Below are 21,673 nucleotides of genomic sequence, written 5' to 3'. Positions count from 1 at the left end.
TGCTAGAAACACTTCTGGCGGCTGGCGCTGACTTGTGGTGATGTAGGGGTGATGTAGGGGTGAACCGCTGCCCAGGAGTATGAAGTAGAAGTGGATTATATTTGTAAACCTTTTAAATACGCTAACGTTACATACACACACTGGCGTTTTTGACATAGCTAGGCTAGCTAGTTCTAGCTCCTCAATTCAAATCTGCATGTAGCCAAAGCTAGCTATGTATAGGGCGCTCCAAACTTTAAAGTTCAAGTCTTTTATTGTCAGATGCACAGAACAACACAGGGTCAGACCGAGCACTGATATTCTTAGGACAGACAGGACAACGCAAGGCAACCTGGCATAGCATGACATATAAGTAGCCTACTCAGAACATACTATGATTCATAGGTCACACAGCATGGGAAAGAGCCTGTGCTCATTGATGAACTGTCATTTTGGTGGACCACCAACACCCAGGTCATGCAGGTCTGCCTCATTGATCCGATCGATTCTGTCTGTTGGCTTTGTCGTGCAGTTACGACAAGTAGCTAGTTACAAGCACACCACCCGTGTTGTTCAACCTGCCAGTGTTAACCATGGGCGTCAGCAGCATTTTGAGAGTGGGGGGGAAACATTTTGCCAGGGGGTCAGGGGGACGACATTTAAAGATGTAGATGCAATTTCCCGCATTCTGGTGCATTTACCACAACTATTACCATAGTTGTTATACATATACCGAGGGGCTGGACATCAAAATATTTTGAAAACTAAACTTCACAATAAGCAAAGGGACATCTTCAACTACCTGTCACCTTTCAGCACTCACCTCAGCAACAGTGACAGATTGATGACTGGAGGTGCAGCTGTTGGTGTACAGGGAGAAGAGCAGAGGAGAAAGGACGCAGCCCTGAGGAGATCTGGTGCTGATGGACCAGGAGTCAGAGACGCGTGTTCCCAGTTTAACGCACTGCTCCCTGTCTGACAGAAAGTCTGTGATCCACCTGCAGGTGGAATCAGGCACGTTCAGCTGGGAGAGCTTGTCCTGAAGCAGGGCCAGGATGATGGTATTGAAGGCAGAGCTGAAGTCCACAAACAGGATCCTGGTGTAGGGTCTTGGAGAGTCCAGGTGCTGTAGGGTGAAGTGGAGGGTAGGGATGGGCGATATGGCCTAAAATCCATATTGCGATATACATTGCAGCCTCTTGCGATAACGATATATATCACGATGTATAAATTATAATATAGCCATTTCAGGTTACACAGACCCCAGTGTTTCCCCACACATAGACTAATTTGTGGCGGTGCGCCACAGAATCAACACCGGCCGCCACAGTGCTTTTCGTTTTTTATTTTTTACAAGCAGCGTATTAGTTCAGCTGCATTTCCTTTCCCTGCTCTCCCTCTGTCACTCACATACACACGCACACACAGTCATAACGTCAGAACACGCTAGCAACGACGCTATGCAATGTCAGCGAGCCTTCAGCATTAGTAGGCTGCCGTAGCTACAAGTCTAGGAAAGTTGAGGTGACTTTTCGCTAGGTAACTACGAACATGTCTTCATATGCTAAACAAGTGGGTTCCCCATTGTTCTTTTGGTGAGCTGTCTCACGAGCCCTACTTAGCCGGCGTCATGTAGCCGACTAAATACTTATTTAGCACTAGCGTTGCTACCTACATATGATATATACAGAAATTGTTTACAATATTTTGGGGTTTCAAACAGTGCTGCTCAAGCAGAAAGACAGGGTCAGGGAGAGAAAGAGATAGATTTGTTAGGCTTTTGAGAAAGAGTAGGAGAGGATATAATACTTAATTTAAAAAAAGCTTATGTGTAACGTTCTGTGTAACAACCCTCCTCAGTAGTTTGCTGCTGCTCGTCGGACGGCTTAAATCCAAATCAAGTCTGAATAATGGATGTTGCACCGGTCTTTTTCACCAGCTTTCGCTTTCAGCCATAGCTACTCAAGATGATTAATACGATGATGCGTTGCAGCTCGTCTCTCTAAATTTCGCGGGTAGATTGCGTCCTACATGCATTATCGCGATTTAAATCTCTATCGTAGGCCAATTTTTATTGTTTATATTGCATATCGTATCGCCCATTCCTAGTGGAGGGCCATGTTAACTGCGTAGTCCACAGACCTGTTGGCTTTGTAGGCAAACTGCAGAGGGTCCAGTAGAGGGTCTGTGATGGATTTAAGGTGTGCCAGCACCAGGCGCTCAAAAGACTTCATTACCACAGAGGTCAAGGCGACGGGTCTGTAGTCATTATGTCCAGTTGGCCTGGGCTTTTTGGGCACAGGGATGATGGTGGAGGACTTGAGACAGGCTGGCACATGGCATGTCTCCAGGGAGGTGTTAAAGATGTAGGTGAACACCGGAGACAGCTGGTCAGCACAGTTCTTGAGGGTGGAAGGGGAGACAGCGTCTGGCCCAATTGCTTTGCGTGGGTTCTGCCTCTTGAAAAGTCTGTTAACTTCACTCTCCTGAATGGAAAGTGTTGTCACTGAGTTGGTGGGGAGCAGGGGGGAGGGACGGGATAGTTATGGGCAGTCCAATTGTCTTTCAAAACGACTGTAGAACTCGTTCAGGTCGTTGGCCAGACGAGAGTCGTTAGTGGAGTGGGGGGTTCTGGGATGTAGTTGGTGATCTGCCTGAGCCTTCTCCAGACAGAAGCAGAGTTGTTAGCAGAGAACTGGCGCTTCAGCCTCTCTGAGTACAGTCGTTTAGCCTCTCTCACCGCCTTGCTAAACCTGTTCTTCGACTCCTTGAATCTGTCCTTGTCCCCACTCCTAAACGCGGCCTCTTTGTCCAGCCTCAGCCTTCTGAGTTTAGCTGTAAACCAAGGTTTGTCGTTGTTGTAGCTCACCCTGGTGCGTGTTGGTATATAGCAGTCCTCACAGAAGCTGATGTATGATGTCACAGCCTCCGTGAGCGCATCCAGACTATTGGAGGCAGTCATGAACATATCCCAGTCAGTAGAGTCCAAGAACGCCCACAGTTCCTCCATAGCCTCACTGGTCCACTGTGTCGATGTCCGCACAGCAGGTTTGCAGCGCTTAAGCTTCTGCCTGTATGCAGGAATCAGGTGAACCATGGCGTGGACTGAGTGACCCAGTGCTGCTCGGGGAACCGCATGGTATGCTTTACTGATTGTAGAGTAGCAGTGATCCAAAGTGTTCCCTTCTCTGGTAGGGCATTTGATGAATTGTCTGTATTTGGGGAGTTCTTGAGTGAGATTGCCTTTGTTACTGTAAAGTCGCCCAGCACAATAACCAAGGAATCCGTATTTTCATGCTCCACGCACAATATCTGGTTGGCGAGCACACGTTGAGCCTCGTTGGCGCTAGCCTGAGGGGGCATGTAGACGCCGACCAGTATGAATGAAGCAAACTCACGTGGTGAGTAAAAAGGTTTACAGTTAATAAAAAATGATTCCATATCAGGAGAACAGTGCTGCAGAATCACTGTCACATCTTCACACCAGCCACTGTTAATGTAAAAACAAATACCACCAACTTTCGTTTTGCCAGAGAGCACAGGGTCACGATCCGCTTTCAGCAGTTTGAAACCTGCTAGCTGTAGCGCAGAGTCTGGGATCAGACTATAATCAACTATATTTATATCTTCCGACCAAACCACATATTCTGCATCATATGGAACAACTGCGGTCCTGTGGGTAGATAATTACGTATGGGTTCAAACGCATATGCCATAGGATGAACAGGGATAGGTATGATGGATCGGTTTTCTTCAATTTTTAATGCAGTTTGGCGGGTTGAAATTGAGCCCAACCATTCTCGTGACGTCAGAGATTAGACGTGACGTTAGAGATCTCGATTATTAATAGAATATGGCATACAGTTGTATGTTATATTTTTTTTATGTCCTTAAATGTATATACTATTATAATATCACTGTGTCTAATCGCAGTTCAATTTCTTCGTCGCTGTTGATGTCTTCAGTATCGTCTGGATAGTAAAACTCAGCTGACTCCTCATATCGCTCATTTTGAATATGACGTCAGAGGCCGGCAATATTAATCCGTATCAGACCGCGGACCGGCGATGAGGTCAATACGCGGCTGGCATGACTACCCATTAGCCAATCCGAACGCTCGTACTGTCGTTGCCATATAATAAGCACATTTATTAACAATAGCGTTCCTGGTAAGAGTAAGCTTACTCAAATGTAAACGCGTATTACCTAAAAAAAAACACTACTGTCATTGAGACTCAGAGACACAGTTGCAGCCATAGACACAATTTACAAATGATAGGCCCAGATAACGCTTCAACTCGTCATGACAAAAACAACTAGAGAGCATACAATTTCTGGGGAAATTGTGAGGGTGTGCTTGTGGCTGCCCCAGCTTTCCATACACTCCTGGTGTTTACATATTTCAAAAAGCATTTAAGTGTATGACTACAGTTCTGACCATTGTGTTCCCTTGATAATAAGTTTGTAAAAATGACATGCATCACTCAGATGGAGGAGAGGTGATACTGGTTGGTTGGAAGAGAAGGAGGCCAAATGTAGCTCATGAAGATGCAGCGCTAGATAACTTATTAAATTGTAATCAGATATAAACAACTTGTTGGTTGCCCTATTATGTCCTATTATCCTCCTATCATCGCCCTATTATGTAATTTGAACGCCCTGAACGGCATCATTTGAGTAATGAGGGCAAGCGTAGGCTTATTGATTACTTAAAAAACGTTAAGTTTCATTATGCATCATAGAGGAGCCTAGTTAGAGAAGGATTTAGCAGTTTAATATTAGAAGCCTATTTTATTAATAATTTTCAGAGTAACCTCAAACCTTTCTTTTGTTTCTTTGACCTTACATTTTCTTTGAGGGCTTAGTGGTCTCGGTTTAACATCATTATTTATAGCGACATAATTACCGGACACTGTTAGCTCGCAATGTAGACAAAGAATGCCCCTGCAACAAAGTTGTAACTTGGTAACAAGTAGCCAGCTAGAAACCGAGCAGAAGTTTGTAGCCATATAAAGGCCTATAAATATAGGCTACTTGATTTGGCTGCAAGATTCGCTGATTTTGAGTGTCCAACATATGATGGATTCTGATCTGGATCAACAGTCTAGCCATGTAGCTAAGGCTTGTCCGGGAAGAGTACATTTTTTTTTTACGGCAAGTCTGGAAGATCAATTTAGGCTAGTGCTACTTGCCCCGATGCACTGGACAAGTTATTAAAACTCAAACAAAATAAAATGCAATGTTAGGCCTACTTCACGTTATGTGCCACTTGTTACGTCTATCGATTTTATTTGAGCGAATTCTGCATCAGTAAAACCACCAACCCAAGATCTCTACAGACCAGCTAATTTCCTGCTCAACACTTCAACGGGGGCTTATTACTTGAAAGATGAATTAGGCTATTTACGGTCGTCTCAGTTACACCATGAGGGGTGGGAAATACTGTGATTTGCTTAAGAAGGCAAATGGCTAGTAAAACATAACATTTCATAATAATTTCAATAAATCAAGCAGCGCAGCAAGACCCAGTAAAATGTACATCCTACAGCTAAGCAAGGCTGAAGCAGGCTGACATTAATTATTTTCATGAACAGACAAAGTTTTGACATTGACAAAGTTTAGGCTGTGGCAATGAAGTTCAGGTTAGTAGTCAGATACTTTCACCTATTGAAAAACTTTTGAGTAAGGGGAAAGCCAAACATGTTCCGTCGCCGTTTGACTTTCTAAACATCTCTAAAGAGATGTTTTTGTTAGCTACTCATTAGTGTCTCGGGTAGGCTACAGCGTTGCAGTGAGCCGCCACACTGATTTGAAACCACAGGTAATGGTCATTTCACCAACAAATCGTTTATTAATGTCAAAATAAATCCTATAACAAAAACGTGTTTGTGAGGAATGTTTATTTTAACGATTGAAAACAGATGCATCATGACCACTGTAGTATGTGTTGCCCAAGCAACAGAGGCTAATGTCATGATGCTAATGCTTCAGTGAAATAGTAGACTACCGTTTCCGAAAGTAGATGTGGGCCTACTTACTTAATAATATCAGCTAATATTGTACATTACATTTCACAATTATGTTTCACACCACAAAGTAAAATGATTAAATATCACCCTGGCCTCTTTGCTTGTGGCGTTTCTGCAGCTGCCTTGCAGATTAGTATCCCCCAAGTTAACAGATGGGAAACTAATGTTCTGCTAGAGATAGTCACGCGAGTTTTCGTGACGTTGGTGACGTTAGTGGCGTCAGTGACTGTGGCTAGCAAGTTAGCCACCGTTAGCTTCACTTTTTGCCACAAAAACGTAATTTCTACTTAAACCGTGCAATGGAACATAAATCCCAATACAACCAACGCAATCGCTACCGAGACGAACCTTTTGACATCGCCGTTGTCTATGTAGTCCAAATATTGAGGCATCCTAAGGGGGGCGAAAAGAAACAATAAATAATAAATAATATATATGTGAGATAACAATGGTTTGTGCTCGCCGAAGGCAAGCACACCCCAATGATCAAAATGTCGCCATCTTGCTGCCAGGTTGCGTAAATGCGTAACAGTAGAGGTTAATCTGCCAGAATATAACTGCTGTGGTTGGAGGGTTGTCCTCCTCTCTATCCTTATTGAGGAGCGCGGTTTGGCATCGATTAGAATAGGACCTGTTTGTTGTAATTTCATCAGCATCCACGATAAATTACCGACTATACCTCTTGTATTCTGTAAGTGGGGTGGAAAGCCACCACAATGACAATCAGAAATGTACGGGATCATGGACAGAGATTTCGTCCGCGGATGGCATGTCTAAAGAAGGTAGGTTATCCATATAAAAATGTTGAGGCTGTCACATCCTACTGCTTATTCATCTGAGGACATCGATTTATTTTCTAAACGTTTCAAACACACGTTTCTTTGTCGACTCATGTTTTATAACATGCCATATAAACCACGTTATGATATTAATCTGTACTCATTCATAATGATTTTATCTCGAATCCAGATCTATAGCCTAAATGTATTGATAAATCTTTCTGAAAGTAAAGTGTATTTTATCAAAACATGAAAGTTGGCAAGACACAAAGATATCTTTGCTGTGTTACCTCAAATGCAAGTGCAAAGTTCATTGGCTCACTGTAAGAAAACAAAACAACACTGGAAATGCCAGTCATGTAAATGGCAGGGAATGCCTTCCTGCATGATTGAGTGGGGCTCTGTTACTTGGATTACTCAGTCATAGTTTTAGTGCAATAATCATTAGCTTGGATAAGTGTGGCACATTCATAATTACCTTCAATGCTAACCCTCACACCAGAGGATATAGCTGCACCACAAGCATATAGACAAAGCCTCCTGCAGCTTTGCTTTGAAGGTGCAATGTTGTGTTGCCAGGAGTTGGTACAACTGTGGTTCAAGAAATTATTGAACCACCCTCAATCATTTCAGGAGGGTTCATGAAATTCCCTTTGGTCCAGTTGAAGCTGCTGCTCTGAGGTCCTCCCTAGACCAGCTTCAAAGCGCTAGATGTTCACATGACACAAAGCCACTTCAAACAGCCACAGAGTAACAGAGCTAAGACACACAACTGAGATTGGTGATGAAGAAGATAGACGAGCAGTTCAGCATTCCTGAACGTTCCTCCTCCATCACCGTGAAGGCAGGGTCAAAGTATGGGGTGAAGTGTAGGTGTTGACCTAACTCCTGACGGTTTTCATCTTAATCCTATCCTTGCGTAATAAGTATCACTTTTTACCGCTGAAACGGTGACCTGTTGTTCTGGTGACTGGTTGTTATGGTGGTCTGCTCATATTAGCTGGAGGCGGTGATGCTGGAGATGCAGGATCCACAGGCAGGAGTGAAGTCTCAGCCTCAGAGACTGGTCATCACTACTATACCCCACGCTATGACTGGTAAGGAAGGACACACGCACACACACACACACACACACACACACACACACACACACACACACACAGACACACAGTCTTACAGGATTGTACATATACAGTATCTGGGCTTGGTTACTAGCCGCACTTAAGAATTTCAGAGCTCTCCAACATATTTTTTCACCCCAACGGTTTAAGATTCTCCATGACAACCTTGATGGTCTCAGTGTCAGAGAACAAAGTAAGAGAGAGAGATTAAGAAGTGGAGAACGAGCGGGAAAGGGTGATAGGGAAAGTGGAGGGATGAAAAGAGAGCCACAGTAAAGAAAAAAGTATATTCCTTCCAAAGGAAAGCGCTGATCTGGTCCTGATCTGCCTACAGACATGACATGATTCAAATCAAACACTCCCGTCTGGAGTCTGGGTCTGGGTCTGGAATCTGACTCACTATGGTGGTACTTTATTCAGGAGGCAGCAAGGTAGATGCTTGGGGATCATGGAGTGTTCTGGACAGACTCCTGCTAATCATGCTAATCTCTGATCACTCTATAAATAAAGCCTCATCTGGATGAGGCTGTAATCCCTCCCCTCCCCTCCCCTCCCCTCCCCTCCCCTCCCCTCCCCTCCCCTCCCCTCCCCTCCCCTCCCCTCCCCTCCCCTCCCCTCCCCTCCCCTCCCCTCCCCTCCCCTCCCCTCCCCGTCCCTCCCCACTCTAAGGAACCTGGCAGGTACAGGTACATGTTGACAGAACATTTCTTATGAATACATGCACATCACACACACATGCATTGCTATATCAAATCTAAATGATCTTCAAGTATTTCCTTCTACCAGGTGAGGATATAGTGGCATGGCTAGCTAACCGCTTCACTGTGGAAACCCAAGGTAAGACCATCACCTGTCTCTTTCAAATGCCCCATAACTGTTGTGAAATCTCAGGGCACTTTCCCTTATCGCTCTGCTTGTCTTTCCATCAACTTAGAGGCTTGCACCTTGGGAACTATGATGGTTTCATATGGATTCATATATCCACTCCAGGATCATAAACGCCTGATTCTCAAACCAGACACCTCTCTCTACCGGTTTCAGGTACACACACGCTCACACACACGCACATTCCTTTACGTAACATGTCAGTAAACAAAATGTTGTCTTTTCTCAGACCCCATACTTCTGGCCTGCCCAGCAGTGGTCTGTTGAAGACACAGATTATGGTGGGTGGTTCAGACAACGCTTTGCTGCTGGCTAATGTTCACATGTTGAGTCACCATGTTACATAAAGCAAATGCTGTTGTTTTCAAGCAATCTATCTGGCAAAGAGAAACATACGCAAGAAGGGTATCCTGGAGTTGCATGAGCAGGTGAGAGATGAGAGATGTTTACACCCCTGAACACGCGCATGGCTGGCTGCAGTACACTGAAATCCTGTTTCAAGATTGAACATAACAATTTTCCTGTTGCTTTTTACCTTCAGGAGAAGTACAACACCCTTCACAAGTGGATGAACCATAAATGGGACTTCATTGTGATGCAGGCAAAAGAACAGTACAGGTCAGTCTGTCTCCTCCTTGACAACAATCTTGCTCCTATGTCACTAATAGAACGATGCCATATTCTGTATGATGTATCTGTGTTTTTGTGTATGTATTTGTGTGTGAATGTATGCATTTGTGTATGTGTGTGTGTATGTTTGTGTGTCTGTCTGTGTATGTTTGTGTGTGTTTGTCCAGAGCTGGAAAGGAGAGGAAGAAGCCGGACCGTGTGGTGTTTGACTGTCAGGAGAGAGCGTACTGGGTGGTCCACAGGCCTCCGGTAAGGAACACATGTAGAGCCACAGTCCCCCACATTCAGAGTAGCAGTCAACAAAAACAGTTGGATGATAACAGCACATGCTAAAATGGAACGGATAGGCAATCCTTATCCCGATCCTATTGGATAGAGGAAACTGGTGAGAGTCTCCTGTCCTACAGCACCCCATGAACTCCCCTTCTACGCCTCATTACTGCCCCCCATCGGGCCTCCTCACTCCCCCACCACACCTCATTACTGCCTCCCATGGGGCCTCCTCACTCCCCCACCACACCCCATTACTGCCCCCCATCGGGCCTCCTCACTCCCCCACCACACCTCATTACTGCCCCCCATGGTGCCTCCTCACTCCCCCACCACACCTCATTACTGCCCCCCATGGTGCCTCCTCACTCCCCCACCACACCTCATTACTGCCCCCCATGGGGCCTCCTCACTCCCCCACCACACCCCATTACTGCCCCCCATGGTGCCTCCTCACTCCCCCACCACACCTCATTACTGCCCCCCATGGGGCCTCCTCACTCCCCCACCACACCCCATTACTGCCCCCCATGGGGCCTCCTCACTCCCCCACCACACCTCATTACTGCCCCCCATGGTGCCTCCTCACTCCCCCACCACACCTCATTACTGCCCCCCATGGGGCCTCCTCACTCCCCCACCACACCCCATTACTGCCCCCCATGGGGCCTCATTAGCCCTCTGGCCAGTGACGAGGAAAGGGCAGAGCTGGTTAATATTTCAGTAGTGTCTGAGAACACACCTGGATGCCTCAAACACCATGCACAAACAGCAGTCTGGAATCTTTCTGATCTACGATAGTACATGTGGTAGCCTGCATATACTGTAGAAAGGAAATGTATGGGAAGGGGTAGGATGTTCACTGGGAGAAAGTGACAGTCAACTGACACAGAGATCCTCTCTCTCTCTCTCTCTCTCTCTCTCTCTCTCTCTCTCTCTCTCTCTCTCTCTCTCTCTCTCTCTCACTCTCTCTCTATCTCTCTCTCTCTATCTCTCTCTGTCTCTCTCTGTCTCTCTGTCTCTCTCTCTCTCTCTCTCTCCCTCTCTCTGTCTCTCTCTCTCTCTCTCTCTCTCTCTCTCTCTCTCTCTCTCTCTCTCTCTCTCTCTCTCTCTCTCTCTCTCTCTGTCTCTCTCTCTCTCTCTCTCTCTCTGTCTCTCTCTCTCTTTCTCTCCCTCTCTCTCCCCCCTCTCTCTCTCTCTCTCTCTCTCTCTCTCTCTCTCTCTCTCTCTCTCTCTCTCTCTCTGTCTCTCTCTTTCTCTCCCTCTCCCTCTCCCTCTCCCTCTCCCTCTCTCTCTCTCTCTCTCTCTCTCTCTCTCTGTCTCTCTCTGTCTCTGTCTCTCTCTCTCTGTCTCTCTGTGTGTGCGTGTTTCCAGCCAGGTACAGTCAGTGCCATGGAGTATGGACTGGACCGTCTGATAGATCCCAACACAGAGGAGGTAACAGGTGAGCCAGGGGCTGAGGCTGTCAGAGTGGCCTTCTGTGTCTGCAGCTGTACCAAGGACATGCACAAGGGCTGTCGTCAGTCAGATTAGATTTGATAAGAGGCTTGTTTTTGTCTACTGACACAGCCCTCTCTGTCCTCCTGCCTGTCCTCGTAATCAGCCAACCACCAAGCATCCTCATGTATAAGCCCTGTCTTTCAAGCCTGATCAATCATTGGTTCACTGCTATCTGCAGGTGTGAATGAGTATTCATTGTATATTTGTTCATATTTTTATCTCTGCAGGTTTTCTACAAGGATCTTCATGTGCTTACAGACTCAGCTTTAAAGATTGGATACAAACCAACATACACACACACAAACCAACAAACACACGCACACACACCCACAAACACACGCACACAAACCAACTATGGGGTGTAATGAGAGTCTGCGTAGCTGCACACAGTGCGTTCACCTTGTACCTGATACGGGTGAATTACGCATGGGCTACTCTGGCGAGTTGTAGAAAGCGCAGAATGAATAGCCAACTACATCTTACAGTTTGATAGAAAATTTGGTGTGCGTATAAACATGTTGTGCACATGTCGTTAAAATACGTGTGCACATCACCAGCGAGACGCCTGCATGACGTGTGTGAACGCCTGTGTCCGTTGTAAGTCTTTGGAAAGTTCTCCCGTGCGTTCAGAGGTTTGATATCATCGTGCAGGTGCTACTGTGTGCTTTGAATATGAACCGGTGACATATATTACACATCATAACCAACACACTCACACACGCATAAACCAACACACGTATGTGCCTGCACAAACACAGGCACACAAGCACACAGAAAGGAACACAAAATGCCAAGTAATCTTAAACCTTAAATAATCAACCTTGGTCTCTGCTATGAAGCTTTCTAAAAACAACATTGTTTTGTTTTCCAGAAAAAAACATCTGATGTCTACAGAAGAATTGTAAGTCAAGATCCAATAAAATACTATTATTGTTCAAATCCCTCTGAATTGAGGGCACATCATTCAATGAATTCACTTCCTTTTACATTTAAATCTTTTATTTTTATTGCTCAGCCACTATCTTTGGAACCATACACTATTTTTGCTAAACTCAACACAATTACCACATCAACTTACACCAAATCCGCAAAACATTTGACAATATATCTCTTGGAAAAGCAAGCAATTCTTGCAAAGCGTCTTTGCATCGGTACAGTCCACACAAACCATCATTTGAATAGGCGCACAAAGCACCAACAGAATGGCACCACAGCAGTTTATCATAAGATTTTGTCATACATGTAGTACTGTATACACACAGTGATTCAAATGTGTAAAGTATGAATGCGTTTTTCCACACACTATTTATATTTATATTTCCCCTGATACAAATAAGGGGAAATGGTTAAAAAAGAATCTCAGTTGCCAGACCATGTTGTTGTTTGAGGAGTGTTTGAATATTTTAATGTACGAAAAATTGGGGTTTCCCTCATTTGGATAGTGTGTTATGTCGGGAATTTACGCTGTATTGAAGCCAAAGCATTATGTTTTTACAGAGAGATTTTTCCAATATTTGGTTTTGTGTAATGTTTTTCTGGTTTGTTGTAAGGTTTTGTGGTGAACGTGTAGAGGTTAGCAAAAATAACCGAGTTTCAAAGATAGTGCCTTAACCATACGAAAAAACTGTAATTTCAAACCTTTTGTTGTCTTCTTCCTGGTGAGTGTCTGATGACGTCTCCCTGTGTCCTTCAGATGATCTTCACCCAGCAGTCAATCATGAGGCCCAGGGTGAAGTCCTCTGTGTCCATCGGAGCGTACGTCCACTGCTCCTTCACACTGGAGTGTCTTGTGGATGGAGTGCTTGTGTGTGTGTGTGTCTGTGTGAAGGCCAAAGCCTTCGACACTGTGCAGAGAGACCTACTGTGGGACATCTTGCTCCGGTTTGGATGCCCTAGCAAGTTTGTTAACATCCTCCGTCAGTTTCATGATGGTATGAATGCTAGGGTGACAATAGCAGGACAAGAGTCTGCCTCCTTCCCTGTGTGCACAGGGGTCCGGCAGGGGTGTGTACTAGCACCAGTGCTCTTCAACATCTTCCTCCTTTGCGTCACCCAACTTTTCCATAAAGAAGTTGAGGACAACAGCGGGGTGACAGTAGTTTACAGACTACATGGTAATCTTTTTAACATCAGAAGGCTACAAGCAACCACCAAGCTGCACAGACTGAGGGTCCTTGAGCTGCAGTATGCAGATGACTGCGCTCTTGTGGCTCACAGTCCACAAGACCTCCAGGCTGTCCTGGATGCAGCTGTGAAGGCTTACAGCAGGATGGGGCTGACTATCAACATCACCAAAACAGAGGTAGTCTGTCAGTGGAGCAACAACATCCCTTCCACTTCACCCATCTTCAGCATCACTGATAAGCATCTGTCTGTCGCACCATCATTTAAATATCTGGGGAGCATTCTCTCTGAGGACAATAACATCGACGATGAGGTCCAGAACAGAATCCAACAAGCATCAGCTGCCTTTGGGAGACTCAGGCGCCGGGTCTTTCAAAACAAGAACTTATATCTCCAGACAAAAATCTCTGTGTATCAAGCCGTTTGCATCACCACCCTCCTCTACAGTTGCGAAGCCTGGGTCACTTACAGCCGTCATGTGAAGTTCCTGGAGCATTTTCACATCCGCTGTCTCCAGCGCATGCTAGGAATCACTTGGCGTGACCGAGTGCCACACACTGAGATCCTCAGGAGAGCAGGCTGTAAGAGCATTGAGTCCACCATCACCCACCATCAGCTACGATGGCTGGGGCACGTTATAAGGATGCCCCTCAATCGGCTGCCTCACAAAGTGCTGTATGGCCAGCTCGCCCAAGGCCAACGCTCTGCTGGGGGGGCAGAAGAAGCGCTATAAAGATCAGATAAAAACAGCACTGAAGAGGTGTAAAGTCAGACCTGGGGACCTGGAGGGCTTGGCTGCTGACCGTAACACCTGGCGCCAGGTGTGCCGGGACGGGACAGAAGCACTGGAGGAGGACAGGACAGCCAGGAGACAGGACAGGCGGGAAAGAAGGCGTAGAGGAAACACAGCCAAGGTTGCCAGTACCATTACTAGCACATACACATGTCCCACATGTGACAAAATCTGTGGATCCAGAAAACGACTGTACAGTCACCAGTGAATCCACCGGTGAAATGAGAGGTGGACGTCATCATCGGCCTCGATGGACAACTACAAGCTGTGTGTGTGTGACAGGTTTGAGTGTTTGGGACAGTGTGCGTCTATGTGTGGGTCTGCTCCTTCACACTGTTGTGTCTTGTGGATGGAGTGTGTTCATCTGTGAGCATGTATGACGATGACTTTGGATCTCCCTCTAGGCTGGTGAAGTACTCCGTCACATACAAGCACCACGACCCGTTTCTTAGCAGCTGTCTCCCGAGCAGCCCCTGGATCACTGATGATGTCACCCTCTGGGCGTTGAACATGGCTAAGTACATGAGACACTAGCAAACACTCATCACACTGTTGTTGTATCTGCTACAGGTTTGAGATCTGAGGAGAAAAAGCAAAGAGTGTGTATTAATGTGAATGTGCGTCTGTGTGTTTGTGTGTGTCTATATTTGCTGTGTGTGTGTGCATGGCCTGTGTGTGCCTGTGTATGTCTGTATGTATGTCTGTATGCATCTGTGTGTGTGTGTCTGTGCGTCTGTTTGTGTGCCTCTGTGTTTGTGTGTCTCAGTGTGGAGATTCCCACTAAGATGCGAGTGGAGAGGTGGACCTTCAGTTTTGGGGAGCTGCTCTCTGACCCTCGGGGCCGTGCTGACTTCAGACTGTTCCTCAAGAAGGAGTTCAGCGGTAAGCCAGCTAGGCTAACCCAACACCAGGCCACTACGGGGAGGTTCTCCTCCGGTCTGGCCAGGAGTAATTGGCTATCAGGGGTAACCCATCCCTGTGTCCAGGTGAGAACCTGGCCTTCTGGGAAGCCTGTGAGGACCTGAAGTGGGGCACGGCTGACACCATGCAGGAGAAAGCCCAGCACATCTACAAGTAAGAAGACCTTGGAGGTCCAGGACCTGTCTGGTGATGCCTTGTCTGTTAGTGGGACGTGTAGTCCACTGACAGACTGAAATTATTGTCATTGTCACTGGCAAAAAGTAAGGTGACTCAGACAGTAATGTAAAGGGAGAATGTAAGGTGACTCAGACAGTAATGTAAAGGCAGAATGTAAGGTGACTCAGACAGTAATGTAAAGGCAGAATGTAAGGTGACTCAGACAGTAATGTAAAGGCAGAATGTAATGTGACTCAGACAGTAATGTAAAGGCAGAATGTAAGGTGACTCAGACAGTAATGTAAAGGCAGAATGTAAGGTGACTCAGACAGTAATGTAAAGGCAGAATGTAAGGTGACTCAGACAGTAATGTAAAGGCAGAAAGTAAGGTGACTCAGACAGTAATGTAAAGGCAGAATGCAAGGTGATTCAAACAGTAATGTAAAGGCAGAAAGTAAGGTGACTCAGACAGTAATGTAAAGGCAGAATGTAAGGTGACTCAGACAGTAATGTAAAGGCAGAATGTAAGGTGACTCAGACAGTAATGTAAAAGCAGAATGTAAGGTTAGGTGACTCAGACAGTAATGTAAAAGCAGAATGTAAGGTTAGGTGACTCAGACAGTAATGTAAAGGCAGAATGTCAGGTTAGGTGACTCAGACAGTAATGTAAAGGCAGAATGTAAGGTGACTCAGACAGTAATGTAAAGGCAGAATGTAAGGTGACTCAGACAGTAATGTAAAGGCAGAAAGTAAGGTGACTCAGACAGTAATTTAAAGGCAGAATGTAAGGTGACTTAGACAGTAATGTAAAGGCAGAAAGTAAGGTGACTCAGACAGTAATGTAAAGGCAGAATGTAAGGTGACTCAGACAGTAATGTAAAGGCAGAAAGTAAGGTGACTCAGACAGTAATGTAAAGGCAGAATGTAAGGTGACTCAAACAGTAATGTAAAGGCAGAAAGTAAGGTGACTCAGACAGTAATGTAAAGGCAGAATGTAAGGTGACTCAGACAGTAATGTAAAGGCAGAATGTAAGGTGACTCAGACAGTAATGTAAAGGCAGAATGTAAGGTGACTCAGACAGTAATGTAAAGGCAGAATGTAAGGTGACTCAGACAGTAATGTAAAGGCAGAATGTAAGGTGACTCAGACAGTAATGTAAAGGCAGAATGTAAGGTGACTCAGACAGTAATGTAAAGGCAGAATGTAAGGTGACTTAGACAGTAATGTAAAGGCAGAAAGTAAGGTAACTCAGACAGTAATGTAATGGCAGAATGTAAGGTGACTCAAACAGTAATGTAAAGGCAGAAAGTAAGGTGACTCAGACAGTAATGTAAAGGCAGAATGTAAGGTGACTCAAACAGTAATGTAAAGGCAGAAAGTAAGGTGACTCAGACAGTAATGTAAAGGCAGAATGTAAGGTGACTCAGACAGTAATGTAAAGGCAGAATGTAAGGTGACTCAGACAGTAATGTAAAGGCAGAATGTAAGGTGACTCAGACAGTAATGTAAAGGCAGAAAGTAAGGTGACTCAGACAGTAATGTAAAGGCAGAAAGTAAGGTGACTCAGACAGTAATGTAAAGGCAGAATGTAAGGTGACTCAGACAGTAATGTAAAGGCAGAATGTAAGGTGACTCAGACAGTAATGTAAAGGCAGAATGTAAGGTGACTCAGACAGTAATGTAAAGGCAGAATGTAAGGTGACTCAGACAGTAATGTAAAGGCAGAATGTAAGGTGACTCAGACAGTAATGTAAAGGCAGAATGTAAGGTGACTCAGACAGTAATGTAAAGGCAGAAAGTAAGGTGACTCAGACAGTAATGTAAAGGCAGAATGTAAGGTGACTCAGACAGTAATGTAAAGGCAGAAAGTAAGGTGACTCAGACAGTAATGTAAAGGCAGAATGTAAGGTGACTCAGACAGTAATGTAAAGGCAGAATGTAAGGTGACTCAAACAGTAATGTAAAGGCAGAAAGTAAGGTGACTCAGACAGTAATGTAAAGGCAGAATGTAAGGTGACTCAGACAGTAATGTAAAGGCAGAAAGTAAGGTGACTCAGACAGTAATGTAAAGGCAGAAAGTAAGGTGACTCAGACAGTAATGTAAAGGCAGAATGTAAGGTGACTCAGACAGTAATGTAAAGGCAGAAAGTAAGGTGACTCAGACAGTAATGTAAAGGCAGATATCCTCCAGTGTCTGAAGCTGAAAGAGTCCAGAGCTCCTCTGCTGGGACACAGTTCCTGCTCACATGTCAATTGACAAACTGTTCAACTTGTCCACCCATCAACGGTGATGAAAACAAGTTAAGCCGGCTAGTTTGTTCAAATGATTTTCTCTCTGGCCCTTTCTCTCTTGTGAAATTGGTAAGTTTAAATATTCCTGGGAATGGTCAACATGTAGAGTTTTCGCATTTTCCAAAAGATGCATTAACCACAAAATGTGTCTCTTATGAACTGGCCCAAAATCTAAATGTTTTTATTACATGAATAAAGTGTTTCATTGTTCTAAAAACGATTTTGTGACATTGACGAAGTGTCCCGTGGTCGGTGGTGTAGTATCGAGTGTTTGTGGGACCTTCTGTCTCCTCAGGACCTTCCTGGCTCGTGGCGCCCCCCGCTGGATTAACATTGACGGGAAGACGATGGATATCACAGTGAAAGGTCTGAAGCACCCCCACAGATACGTTCTGGACGCGGCTCAGACACACATATTCATGCTGATGAAGAAGGTGGGCCACACCGTCAACCATTCAACATAACTCAAGATTTTATGGAGCAGTTTACTTTCCCTGAAATGTTTGTTTGCTTTCAGTGGATTAACTTGTATGTATGTCTGTTTGTGTGGGGGTGTGTCTGTGTGTGTGTGTGTGTGTTTGTGTGGGTGTGTGTGTGTGTGTGTGTGGGGGTGTGTGTGTGTCGGCCTGCTAGGACTCGTACGGCCGGTACCTGAAGTCTCCAGTGTTTAAGGACACCCAGAAGAGAGCCATCAACCCTGATCAACACAGGTTCAGGTGAGTCTCCATCAACAGGGCTGATCTCTCCACCCCCGTTAGGGAGTCAGGTGGCTGAGCGCTTAGGGGCCCGGGCTAGTAATCAGAAGGTTGCTGGTTCGATTCCAGGCTGTGCAAAATGACGTGTCCTTGGGCAAGGCACTTCACCCTACTTGCCTCAGGGGGAATGTCCCTGTACTTCCTTTAGGTCACTCTGGATAAGAGCGCCTGCTAAATGACTAAATGTAAATGTTATCAAACATTCAAGTTTGGGGCCATCATTGTATTTCTCTCACTCCCCCCTCCCCACTGTCTCTGTCTCTCCCTCTCTCTCTTTCCCTCCCCCCCCCCCCAGTGATGTTCAGCTGGAGCAGAACGCCCGGAAGCGCAGGCCCAGCATCAGCCCCATCGTCCTCCGGCAGCAGGAGGAGGAGCAGAGGGCCAAGCTCGCCGCCAGCGGCCCCGTGGACATCACACAGGTCATGAGTAAACTCAGCAACAAGGGCAAGGAGGTGCCCCCCAAGAAATAAGGACACGCACACACTGTACATGCACACCAGGACACACGCTTTGGCAGGTGGGCTTGTGCATGGCAGAACAGCAGCTGTGAAAGGCAATGTCAGTAGATATATCTGCAAAAGTAAGGACTGTCTGTAGAGATGTCAGGGAGCAGAGCAGTGGAGTTGTGTTTGTTTGAACAGACATGTCATGTATCACGGGGTGTGTGTCATCGACAGTATGTGTTTCATTTTCCATCCACCTACCATGCCATCTGTCTCTGTGTTCTCTGCTTGATCGTTTACTTTTAGAGACTGCTCAAGTTCCATTAAAGCGTGTTTTGTTTTGCTGTAATAAATACGTCAGGCCACCTCATGTGTCTGTGTCCTGTCATCTTTACTGTGCCATCCAACATTCTTTTCATTCATTCACAACTCAGTCTCTCACCACTCTCCTCACTGCAGTCTGTTTATGAAGACCCTGGGGGGAGGGAGGGAATCAGAGGGACACACTGGAAGACGGGGTAGGCCGTAAAGGAGAGAAGCCTAAAGGAGTAGGATTGTTCCGTTGAGTGTCATTTTGGATTACTTTGACCAGTTGTGTTTGATCAGATCAGACATGGACGGGACCTTCCAATCCTTGCTGCTGCCCCCTGATATTTGACCTTTGACCCCTACAGCTGTGCCGCTTCACTGCTCCCGTCCCCCACCTGGCCGTGTACTCAGGCATGAGTGACCCTCCGTCGGCCAGCACCCCTCCCCTCCTCCCCCACACCCCTGCCTGTCCCTCTCCAATCAGTGTGGCCATAGACAGCACCCCCGGGCCGGAACGCCGGCAGGCCGAGGGCGAGGCCGAGGGCGAGGCCAGGCCTGGGGGGGTCGGGGGCTTGTCTCGAACCCGAGTGGCCCTTTCATTGGGCCGCTTGCTCCGACGGGGTTGCACTCCATCCACTGTGTTTGCCAGCCTGTCTCCCAAATGTCCCGCCCCCGCTGGGATGACTAGCCGTGTCCAGCCAATCAGCACAGCCCGGCCGAGCCAGGCCCCACCCCGACGGATTGCTAAGTGAGTCAGGGAGATGTCCCGCCCCAGACAATCCCCTCCACTGTCAGCACCTCCATAAACACATCTGTATGTGACCTCTGTTGCAGCTTCTTCCAGATCAAGGTGGACATCCCCCCTGAGTGTCGTATCTATCCCATCGACTCTGAGGACGAGGACGAGGAGAGTGGCCCAGCCTCCCGGGGAGGAGGAGTCAAAGAGATCATCTGTCCGTGGGAAAGCCTCACCCCCCAGGATGGCACTGGGTAACATCCCAAACAGCCCCAGGGGGCAGAAGAGACCCAGACACATCTGGAGGCTGTCTGTTGATCGAGCCCTGGTCTAGCCCCAAGCCATTATCCTGAATGTACCCCTATCGTAGCCTGATAATGAGTCCTACATGACCCCCTAAAGAGTTTAGACCGGTCAGCAGGTCAGCAGTGACTTATGTTTCTGTTCACCAGCTGCTCAATGTGGTTTAAACTAGCTGACTGAGGTGGGTTTACTTTATCTAACTAGCTGACTGAGGTGGGTATCCAATTATAGTATTTTGAAGCCACTGCCAAGCCTCTCTCATGGTGATCGGTACCAAGTTGTAATATCCACAGACTGAACTGAACCCACACGTCAGAGTGCTTTTGTTTGTGTCCTGTACACACACACACACACACACACACACAAGCACTCGCAGCGTATGATGCAGTGTAGTGACATGACCTTGAAACCCAAAGGACAGCTAGCTAGCTGTAGACCCTTTATCACAGTGATGCGGCTTCGCAGAGTCCCATTTCCCAGTCAACATCCACACCCACGTTCTAGAACAGTGCAAACGTTCAACTATCCACATGCCTCTGGGTCTCTTTTCTTTTCATTTTTACGGAGCATAAAGAATGTATATATTTATTTATACATATATTTAGACAGTGAAATTGTAGTTTTCTGATGTCAGGAGTTCTGTGAGATGTGTCTCTGTGCTGCTACTATAATCAGATGGACCCACACTCCCTCTAATGGTTCTTAGCCATTATACAAATATAGAAGAAGTGGATAGGTGTTAGGGTTAGGTGAGGTGTTAGGGTTAGGTGAAGTGTTAGCTATATGGTGATCAAGTCTGCTGTGCTGTCTGTGGACATTGACAGCATGGGTTGAGGATTTCATTTTGTATTGGGCTTTACTGCTGTTTTGTACATTTAACAGCTGCCTTGTAGACTCCCATGGGATGTATAATATTATGTAGTGTATTTTCAATGAGGTGTAAACCTTAACTATGTTTACAGATGCAACAATGAGAAAACTATGGTAACTGTATTTGTGTTTATTTCAACATTCAATGGTTTGTGCAAGTGCCTCAATAAATGACTATAAATGACTGTAAAAGATAATTCATCCCATATTTGTCCTATTAATTGGATTTGTATGGCTTATGCAGCAGAGGTAATATCATGGTGCAAACACACACAGCAGTTTCTGCGTGTTGTTGTCAGAAAGTGACCACTAGGTGGAGGCTGGTGCACATCAGAGGACCAGGATGAAGTGGTACTGCATCATAAACCTACAAGGTTGAATGTGGTGAGCCAAGTTCTGTGTAATCACCTTCTGATGGTTCAGAATATCAGAGTACACTCACTACATATATACCGCACTCTGCTGTAGACCACACTCTGCTGTAGACCACACTCACTACATATATACCACACTCTGCTGTAGACCACACTCTGCTGTAGACCACACTCACTAAATATATACCACACTCTGCTGTAGACCACACTCTGCTGTAGACCACACTCACTACATATATACCACACTCTGCTGTAGACCACACTCACCTGAAGACCACACTCACTACATATATACCACACTCTGCTGTAGACCACACTCACTACATATATACCACACTCTGCTGTAGACCACACTCACTACATATATACCACACTCTGCTGTAGACCACACTCACCTGAAGAC

At 46.0% G+C, this 21,673-nt stretch overlaps 1 protein-coding gene across 1 annotated transcript; it reads left to right on the top strand.

Annotated features, from left to right (window-relative positions):
• The first annotated feature begins 6,263 nt into the window (after window positions 1–6,263).
• Window positions 6,264–19,981, top strand: rgs9b (regulator of G protein signaling 9b). Its single transcript, XM_084669312.1, has 19 exons — window positions 6,264–6,790; window positions 7,788–7,884; window positions 8,695–8,745; window positions 8,843–8,949; window positions 9,023–9,074; window positions 9,163–9,221; window positions 9,335–9,411; window positions 9,591–9,672; window positions 11,068–11,130; window positions 12,065–12,094; window positions 12,887–12,948; window positions 14,515–14,628; window positions 14,877–14,992; window positions 15,097–15,184; window positions 17,776–17,914; window positions 18,114–18,196; window positions 18,531–18,654; window positions 19,353–19,735; window positions 19,822–19,981. The coding sequence occupies exons 1-19, from the start codon at window positions 6,725–6,727 to the stop codon at window positions 19,979–19,981; spliced, it is 1,953 nt and encodes a 650-aa protein (XP_084525438.1). The 5' UTR covers window positions 6,264–6,724.
• Window positions 19,982–21,673: the final 1,692 nt, after the last annotated feature.

This window comes from Hypomesus nipponensis, chromosome 13, assembly GCF_054491055.1.
Source record: "Hypomesus nipponensis isolate SF chromosome 13, ASM5449105v1, whole genome shotgun sequence".
Classification (NCBI taxonomy): Eukaryota; Metazoa; Chordata; class Actinopteri; order Osmeriformes; family Osmeridae; genus Hypomesus; species Hypomesus nipponensis.
The sequence above is the reverse complement of the archived record's forward strand: the minus strand, read 5'-3'. Positions and strand labels throughout refer to the sequence as shown.

What these genes read in the sequence shown, in the direction of transcription:
- rgs9b (XM_084669312.1), top strand. Translation starts at nt 6,725, where the DNA reads ATGACAATCAGAAATGTACGGGATCATGGACAGAGATTTCGTCCGCGG. An exon ending in TCCTGGAGTTGCATGAGCAG is followed by an intron (nt 9,222 to 9,334) that starts GTGAGAGATGAG and finishes TTTTACCTTCAG; the next exon opens with GAGAAGTACAACACCCTTCA. An exon ending in CCTGATCAACACAGGTTCAG is followed by an intron (nt 18,197 to 18,530) that starts GTGAGTCTCCAT and finishes CCCCCCCCCCAG; the next exon opens with TGATGTTCAGCTGGAGCAGA.